The 9,640-nt window shown below is 50.5% G+C and overlaps 1 protein-coding gene across 1 annotated transcript in view; it reads left to right on the plus strand.

The window, feature by feature from the left end:
- Positions 1–211: 211 nt before the first annotated feature.
- TMEM132C (transmembrane protein 132C) overlaps positions 212–9,640 on the plus strand; it is a 122,053-nt gene continuing 112,624 nt past the window's right edge. Inside the window, exons 1-2 of the mRNA XM_045296732.1 lie at positions 212–313; positions 6,438–6,501. Coding sequence (XP_045152667.1) covers positions 212–313; positions 6,438–6,501 — 166 coding nt within the window. The remainder of the gene's footprint in view (positions 314–6,437; positions 6,502–9,640) is intronic.

Consider the following 9,640-nt stretch of genomic DNA (forward strand, 5'->3'; position numbering starts at 1 on the left):
ACTAATATCAGACTTCTGGGCTAATATTGGGCTTATGGACTTGATCTGAACTGGGCTGGGATGTTTTCTTATTATACAATTACTCTTTAGATAAAGCTCTCTCTTAAACACATATGAGTGTCGATGAATTTGTTTCTCTAGTCTACCCAGACTGATACAGTATCAACATGATGGAAATAATGGTAAAAATGATGTTGTTGGGGTGTTGGTGATGTTGGTGATGATGAACCTGGTGGTGACCATGGTCAAGGTGGTGATGATGATGAGGGTGTTGGCGGTGATGATGCGCATGATGATGGTGGTGGTGATGACAGCAAGGGCGATGAGGATGACAATGACGGCAGTAGCAACAAGAGAATCTCCTCATTGTCAAGCTCTTGTGCTTTCCTTTTTCTCTTCCCCTCTCCCCATCCTTCTTTCCTCCCTCCCTCCCGATATCCTCTCTCTGTTCCCACCCTGTCCCTGGCCTGCTCACAGTCCTCAAAGTCTTCTCTCTCTTGGTGGAAAAACCACACATCTTTCCCTTTGTTTGGTGTTATCCAGGGGACTTACTGCCTTCAGTGGGGTGGTTTTACTGGTACTACCCTCAGAGAAGGAAGGGTTCTGATGCTCCAAAGTCTGAGGCATTTGTGAGAAATGGAACAAAAGCCTAACCAACCCCATCCAGGTCAGTGGCAGGGCAGAGACCTATGTTGGGCTCTGCCCGATTCCAGGAATGTTGCTGACAGCCAAGGTGCATCTCCTCTTCCGGGGCTGGAGTGGTGTGTGACACCCTCCCCTTGGCATCCACCTCATCTCTGTGTGAATCAGGTTCCACCCAGCACTGCTTTCCAACCACAGAACGCTGGGGAGTCTTTGTGTGCATCTTTGTGGGGGGTAGGGTGATCCTGGGCATTGTAAGGTGTTCAGCAACATGCCCGACCTTAATCCACGGAGGCCAGCGGCCCCCATCTCCACTTGAGGACCGTCGAGGGAATGACAGAGCTGTTCTTTGTGAAAGCATGTCCTTTCTGTGGCTCCCCTCTGGACTGGAGGAACGAGTGGCCCTGAGGGTCAGAGGTCAGGCTCCAAATGAGGCAGGAAAAGCCAGGTGGCTGATGAGGGAGCTTCCCTCGGGGACAGCAACTCCCAAGTCGGTCCGACTCATAGCGGGCCTGCATACAACAGAGTGAAACAGCACCTGGCCCTGCACCATCCTCCCCATGGCTATGTTTGAGCCCACTGTGTGCAGCCACTGTGTCGGCCCACCTTGTCAAGGGCTTTGCTCTTTGCTGCCGCCCCTCCCCTTTACCAAGTGTCCCTCCCCGGGGACTGGTCCTCTCCTGACAGCATGTCCAAAGTGTGCGAGGCAAAGTCTCCCCATCCCTGCCTCTCTGGGTGTCCTTCTTCCAGAATGGACCTGTTGTTCTTTTGGCAGTCCACGCTACTTTCCATAGCCTTCTCCAGCACGTGATTCAAAGGCACCCATCCGTCTCTGGGCTTCCTCCTCAGCGTCCGACTTTCACCTGCGTGTGTGGTGACTGAGAACCCCATGGCTTGGGCCAGGGGCACCTTAGTCCTCCAAGTGGCATTATTGTTCGTTTTTTGTTTTTTTTAGAGTGTCTTAAACAATATCCTTGCTTGTTAGGGTATCTTAAAAAAGAGATCCTGTCAGCAGAGCGGCTTCCCAGGAGATCTGCTGGGCCAGTCCCATTCCAGGTAGAGAGGTCCGTGCAAAAGCTTAAGACGACCGTATTCTGGGATGTTCTTGAAGGACAGAGGATGATCACAGATGCTCATTAGGGAGCAATCCTGAGAAAATGGAAAAGAGCATTGGTGAGGAAAAGTTGCATGACAGTGCACCTGTTCATTCCTCCAGGGTAGTAGAGGCAGTGTGAGAATTCTTTACCCCCTCCCCACTACAGCCCCGATGGCTCCTTTTGTCTCACGGAGAAGGAACATGAATCGAGGCCCTCCAGGGAGCTCTAACTCCTCTCTGGGTGTCGGATCCATTACAAGATGCAGAGTTCTTCCTGGAAAGGGTTAGAGAGCGGGAGCCCCGCCTTCAGAAGTGGGTGGACCCAGATGGAGGCGCTGTGGAGAAACAGTAGCTTCCTGTATTGGTACTTTTATTTCATAAAGGTGTCTATGACTTTGAAACTCGCTGCTTCCTAAACGCTGTCTGCTCTGCTTCATTATGCTCGTCTCATAAAGGAGCCCTCATCCGAACTCAAGGAGGCCTAGTGGCCCCGAGGGTTAAATGCTGGAGGCCTAAGTATAAGATTGGTCATTTGAACCTGTCCGTTTCTGAGCGGGAGACAGGTGGGGCCCTCTGTTCCACTGGGGCCATTCTGCAGTGCCTTATGGGCTCCTGGTGAGAAGGTATCCACTGGATGGTGGTGGGCGTGGTTTCTCGGTCTAACCACCTCTTACATCGTGGTTGAGTGCTGGGCTGTCAGCCAAGAAAAGGTGAGCAGTTTGACCCACCGACCACTCTGTGGGGAAAGACAAGACTGTGCTACTGTGACGACGACGGCAGTTCTACTCTGTCCTTAGAGGGTCGCTTTGAGTCAGGCCACTCAGTGGCAGTGGGCCCGGTTGTCACCTCCATTAGAAGGCGCCCGGTGGGTGGCTCTGGGGGGTAAATGCTCAGGGGACCTGCTCTGGGCGAGAAAGACCGACAGTCCGCTTCCATGCAGATGAAAACCTTGGAAACCCTGCTGGCTGTTGGCGGCAGTGGGTGGGCCTCGTTCACTCTCGTGATCTCCTCGTTGAACATAGGAACAGCGAGCACCGAGCCATGGGCAGCCCGCAATGCAGAGGTGGGTTGTTTGAAGGCTATCACTAAGTTATTACCGTCACCCGTGCTTCTAAATGTTTCAGTTCCTAGGTAATAAATGTATTTAACTTATAAGGGCCAATGAAGTTTTAATTCGTAATTAGCATGTACATGTGACTTACTCCATCAGGAAAGTGTGGCCAGATAACCCTTCTTCCTTTCCCCCTGTGTTGGAAGTGAGCATGTGTCACCAAAAACTCTAGGTCCATTTCCGTTTTACTTTTCCTCATTTTCTTAGCCACTCGCCAATATGTAGGTCCGAGAGGTAAGGAATCTAGTGAGATTTGTTGTTGTTAGTTGTGGAAGCACATTGTTTCACAGCCTCGCTCAACAATGGAATCGGCAACAGTGTCCAGTTAAAAGCCCCATACGTGTGGTTCTCTCTCATTGTTCTTTTTGCCCCTCTCCATCCTCCTTCCCTCCCTCCCTCCTTCCTTCTCTGAAATCCCATCCCTCCCCTTTCCCTGTCCCCACCCCATCCCTGGCCTCCTCCCAGTCATCAAAGTGTTCCCTCCACATTTTTTTCTTTGTTTTTCCTGATAACAATGTTATTAAATGTTTATTTTTTTGAGATTGACCAGATTTGCCAAGCCCCGTGTTCTTTAGTTTTGTGCCACATGAATTCTTTTCTTTTTTACATGAGAAAACGTCTTCTTATGGTGAATTTGGTGGGGGTTTACAGAGCAGAGCTTTAGCTGTATTCAGCCATTCCTCGCACTCTGCTTTACCTCATGCAGCGCTAGCTCCAAGCCCAGTGTGACATCTCTTATCCCACTCCCTCCCCGTTTCCTGCCCCTTCCTCTGTCTTTCCTAACCCTTTGGAATCTTTTCATTGAGTAAATGCTGCTCTCTTGACCTCCCATGGCTGATGTCGTCAGGAGTGTGCAGCTCCCTGATGTTATTCTTCCCCTTATTGACCTGTGTCTGTTGTTTGGCTGAAAATTGAGCCTCCAGAATGGAGTATACATTGGGCTGCTAATCTACCGCCAGGCCAGCAGTTCAGAACTACCAGTCGCTCTGCAGAAGGAAGATGAAACTTTCTACTCCTGTGAAGCGCTAGAGGCTTTGAAACCCACCAGGGCAGTTCTACTCTGCCCTGTAGGGTCCCTATGACTCATAATTAACTCAAGGTGTTTTGGAGGGTGAGTTTAGTTCCAGGGCCACAATAGGAAGGGTCCCACTGGTCACATGGCCCATTGACAGGTTCTTGTTTCTCAACGCTGAAAGAATTCACGCGGCAGAATCCTGTCTGTAATCCAAGTGGCTTTTATGAGGAAAGGGAAGTTCAGGAATTACAGTCTCACAAGGCGCATGCTGTTTCTGGAAAGTGTACAAGCCAGCGCGGAAACCTAGCGGGAGTTCGTGACAACCCAAAAAAACACATGGAAAGAACACATGGACAGGAACCCGAAACCACGTTTATGGAAGCAGGAAATCCCAGGGCCAAGAGAGTGCAGGCCCGAGTGGACCCAGGGTGGGCGCAAGGATGGCAGCTCTCAGGAGGGAACCCCACCTCTATCTGCCAACCATGCCTAAAAGACAGGCGGCTCGCCTGAGGATGGCTTTTATCTCCACTGGCTGGGGAGGCGTGGTTTGAGAGTATTGGCCGACCTTATTGGCTGAGTTTAGGCATACCTGTGTGATGTCATGGGCACAGGTTGAGGCTAGGTTTGGTTTCACCTGCGCTTAGGTCATCCTAGTCTAGTGCATGCTCCGTTAGAATCTTTCCATAGGTGTCTAATTAGTGTGCCTGATTTCATCCCACCCACTGTTTTGTGGCCCTGTGCACGCATTGGGGAGGCACCCCCCTTAGACCCTATTCTGGCTACCTAGCAATTCTACGAGCAAAATACTGAATGATGCAGGAAGCATAAAAGAGGATGTAAAGAATACAGTGCAGAGTCATTGGACTAAAAAGAGCGAGTCGGCATTCAACAACCCTTCCAGGAGGTAGGTCTGAGCAAGGACCGGTGGTGCTGAAGGAACACGCCCAAGCTGCACTGGGTGCATTAGTCAAAAACAAGGCTCCCAGAATCGATGGGATGCCATTTGAAAGTTTCAACAGGCTGATGAAACACTGGAGCCATTCACTCATCTGTGCCAGGAAACTTGGAAGACAGCTACTTGGCCAACTGACTGGGAAGAGATCCATATTGGTACCCATCCCAAAGAAGGGTGACGCAGCAGAGTGCTCAAGCTATAGAACGATGTCATTGACTTCACGTGTAGTACAATGCTGCTGAAGATCACCCAACAGCAGCTGCAGCCGTACATTGACAGGGAGATGCCAGAGGGTCAGCCTGGATTCAGAAGAGGATGTGGAACAAGGGATCTCATGGCTGATGTCAGGCGACCTTGGCTCCAAGCAGAGCATCCTAGAGAGACATTTACTTGTGTTTTCTCGACTGTGTGGACCATAACAAACTATAGATAGCCTTGAGACGAATGGTGATTTCAGAACGCTCCATTGTGCTCATGAAGAACTTGTACCTGGATCCAGAGGCGAGCAGAACAAGGAAATACCGCACGGTTTGAATTGGACGGTGTGTGTCAGGGTTGGGTCCTCTCACCATGCCTGTTCAGTCTGTGTGCTGAGCAAGTATTCAGAGAAACTGGATTCTAGAAAGAAGAATGTGGCATTGGGATTGGAGGAAAGTTTAGTAAACCCTGCGAAACGCACGTGACACAATCGTACTTGCTGACGGCGAGAAGGACTCGAGGCACTTGCTGATGAAGATCAAGGACTGCAGCCTCACTGTGGATGACAACTCAGTGTAGAGAAACCACAGTGCTCACAGCTGGACCAACAGGTAACATGGTGACAAATGGAGAAAGGAAGGGAGTTGTTAGGGACTTTTTCTCGCAATCAGTGATCATAGAAGCAGCAGTCAGGAGAGCAAATGACGTGTTGCCTTGGGTCAATCTGCTGCCCAAGACCTCGTTAAAGTTTTGAAAAGCAAGGATGTTAAAAACGTCGAGGGTTAAGGTGCACCTGGCCCAGCCATGGTGTTGCTGACTGCCTCATACGCATGTGAAAGTTGGACGCTGACTAAGGAAGACTGAAGAAGGGTTGCTGCATCTCACTTGCGGTGCTCGGGAAGAGGACTGAAAGACCGCTAAAGGACCAACAAGTCTGTCTTGGGAGAAGTAGGGAGAGACGGGTCCCTGGAGAAGATGATGGCGCTTGGTTCAGTAGAAGGGCCACAGAAAAGAGGAAGTCTCAGCAAATGGGTGGACACCGTGGCTACAACCACGAGTTCCCACAGAGGAGCCGCCGTGAACACAGCGTGGGGCCAGTTGGTGTTTTACTGTGTGGTGCACAGGGTCACCGTGGGTGGAACTGATTCGATGGCACCTAACAACAAGATTGGTCTTTATCTCACCAATAAGCCTGGTCTCTCTGATGGTTTTAAATCCTGTCCTACACATTCCTCCCATTCGTTCTGTCCAGGACCTTCTTATGTGATCCTTTCAGGGCAGCTGGGAGAGGTGGCAGGGCGCCATCTATGGCTTTGGCCTCAGCATCACAGAGACTGCTGGTCACTTACACAGCCCATTTGTCCATTGAACTGGTAGTTACCGTGTGCCTTTCCATTGTGGTCCCTCTTTTTGGGTCCAGGCAGAGATGACGGTGGTCGTTGAGGAGCCCTTCAGATTCCACTTGGTCCTCGCCACAGTCAGATGTACGTGGTCTATCTGTCGACCTTGCCGTCTCCCAGGCTCTGACGCAGATCCGCCAAGCCCTTGAGTCGTTCCCTCAAAGTTGGGTCACGTCTAAGAAGTTCCCATCACTTGCCCCCAGTGTGCTCCTCGGCAAAGATGGATAAATAACTTCTTTGAAACTTATTGATAGTTGTGAGTATAGGAAATTCTCCATTTTGAATCTTAGGCCAGTCCTTTCAGGGGTTCATCCAGTCTCCATGACTTCAGAATGTCTGGGTTCTGTGAGAAGATGCAACGCAATCTTGGAACAACATGCCCAGTGATAGTAGTCAGGCACCATTCCGTTTTGGTCTAATGGCAAGGGAGGCTGTTAGCCACACATTCCATAACCCCTGTCTTCCTGGCTCTCTTTCATTCCCGGTTACTCCAGGCAAAAAACACCGCCAATTGTTGTGCTTATCAGCGTTTAAAACCCTTGGTATTATGTGATGAACCAGGAGGCAGAACAGAAGAACTAAACATTTTCTTCGTATGCTTGTACACCCAGGTAAAAGCATCGGATGTGGAAATCAGTCTTTTTTTTTTTTTAAACAAACTCTCACAAGTTGCTTCAGTGGTCAGTGATTTTCTTTTTTAAGGATTCACAGCCAGAAAGAACTTTCTGGAATGCTGTACCTTGGCCAGGCCATTGGGAAAAGAGTGTTGATCCGGTTCTATCAAGAGCCAAGTCCAACAGAAGCGCTGACCCATCTGCACAGAGACAGGGACAAGCATACCCTGTTAGTTAGTGACCCCGGAGCTAGCCCTCTGGGCTGGGAACGGGGAGAATGTTCTTGCTCTGAAAATCCTGTCTTGACAAGCAAGCCCACTTGGCTGGAGAAGCAGAGGCGGCTTTCATCCACCAGCCAGTGCCCTGCTGGGAAAGGGCTAGAGAGAGTCCAGGAGGGCCGGAGGCTGCTCCCGGGCCAGGTGGATACCCTGGCTGCCAGGAGGGGCAGGAAGAAGAGATGGGTGCAGGTTGGAGTGCGAGGGTGAGAGGCAGGAACTCCTTCCTCTCTGTGCACGAAAGGAGGCTTATTTGGGTCTTCTGGGCTTGTTTTGAAGTACAAAAAAGTAGGCTTTGTGGAGCGATGGGACACTTCCACCTCCTGAGCCCTGGAAGGTCTGCTGTTGCTGGTGGCCATGAGTCTGGCCGGACCTGGTGCTGCAGAGCAAGGGGTTGGCGGCCTGGTCACTGGCGTGTTGCAGCCATGGTGTCAGCCCACCTACTGGAGAATGCGCCTCTTTCTAGGCCACTAGGATGGACGTCACTAGAGATTGGCCTTCCCTGGTGACACCTCCCAGGTTGTCAGGTCGTCTCCCCTCCTCACTTCTTCTCATATTTTATTTAATGGCAGGTTCTTTGACACTTCATCCACATAGCATACATTCAATAGTTCACTCACATCAAGAAGTCGTACAATCTTTACCACATTCAATTTAGAACATTTCCTTGTTCCCCGTACTCAGGTATTTCTGTAATTTCCCCCCTACTTTGGCCAAAATAGACACAACAAAACATTCACCACCCTGACAACGTCCACATATGTAATTCAGTGCCATTGTTTTTACTCTCCGTGTAGTACAACCAGTGTGGTCATCCCTCTGCAGATTGCTCCTCCCATCCTCCCTACTAAGGAGCATCCCCCTGTCTTTCTCCCAAGACCGGCTCGCCTGTTCTTGTGGCATTCCACGGCGCAGTCAGCAGTCCCGACAACACCAGCACCACAGACGTGTGCATCAGTTGTCCCTCTTGCCTCCTTTTCTCTAGCCCAGCTCTCCCAGGTGCCTTTGCAGTGGCCCACAAGACCAGTGAACTGATTGACAGAAGCATTTCAAACTCAAATAGTACCAAAAGGCCGAGAGGTCATGTCCTTGGGCTGCATGGGTTGGGCAGAGGGACCTGGCACCTGCAGCATTGCCAGCTGGGCATACATTCTAAGTGGTGCCACTTCTTCCCATGCTAGACCTTTCATGAACCAAATACCAACATTTCCAGGCTTTCGGGTGTCTTGGAAAGCTGTTATCACAGTTAAAAGGTAATCGAGGTGGAGAAGCTAAGCACTTCTGAGTTTAAAAATAGGGTCCAATTCATGAACACATCTGAAAATATTATGGGCAAGAAAGGCCCAGCTTCCTGCCCCGTGCTGAGCAGTCCACTACGTCCGGCCTAAATAAACTCGGAGGGCAGAGAACTCGATGCTGCTGAAGCACCCAGGAGTGCTCCTCACCCAGGTTGCTAAACCCCCGCAGAGCCCAGCCCCTGGGTGGTGGGTTGGAGGGACCCAGTGCCATTGGATCAGGGCTCGCATCCTATGGAGAGAGGGTAGAGGCTCATTCATCTCGTCAGGAGCAGTCCGCCCCCAACAGTGAACATGGACGACTGGAGAAGAGCAGATGCCCCTGAACTTTATTGCTGGCGACAAATCCAGACGATCATACCAACCTGCCCCGGGAAAACTATGTCCATTAGAAAGCTCCGTAGAAGAAAGGATGGTGAGAGCCCAGGAGGGACCAGTCCCTGGAGAAGGGCATCGAGCTGGGTGAAGTTAGAGGGTCAGCGAACACGGGAAGACCCCCACCCGGGGGATGGACACAGTGGCTACAGCACTGGACTCAGACACCGAGACAGTTGAGAGGGTGGCGCAGTGTTCGGCTGTACAGCGGGTCCTGGTGTTCTTTCGTGCCAGTGACACGGTTCCACTGTGCTTCGTCCACCGTTCCACACGGCACATTGGTGTGCGGAGTATTTTACACTTAGAAACCATGACTCAATGAACGCTCTTGTGTCATTTTTAATTTCCAACCAGGGGTGTATCTTCTTAGAAATGGGATTGCTGAGTCAAGGACGAATACATGTGTGGCTTTAGTAGCTGTTACCAGATTGCCTTCCAGATGGGTTCAGCCATGTTTCATGTTCTGCACAATCTGCAGAAGTGTGTGCTGTCCCCAGCCTTACCACTAATGAGCTATTAGGCTTTGCCTTTTTTTTAAAAAAATCATTCTATTGGGGGCTCGTACAACTCTTATCACAATCTATCCATCCTTCCATTGTGTCAAGCACATTTGTACATTTGTTGCCATCATCATTCTCAAAACATTTGCTTTCTACTTGAGCCC

The sequence above is a fragment of the Echinops telfairi genome, unplaced genomic scaffold (genome assembly GCF_000313985.2).
Source record: "Echinops telfairi isolate 266 unplaced genomic scaffold, ASM31398v2 ScPeMD7_7412;HRSCAF=8450, whole genome shotgun sequence".
Classification (NCBI taxonomy): Eukaryota; Metazoa; Chordata; class Mammalia; order Afrosoricida; family Tenrecidae; genus Echinops; species Echinops telfairi.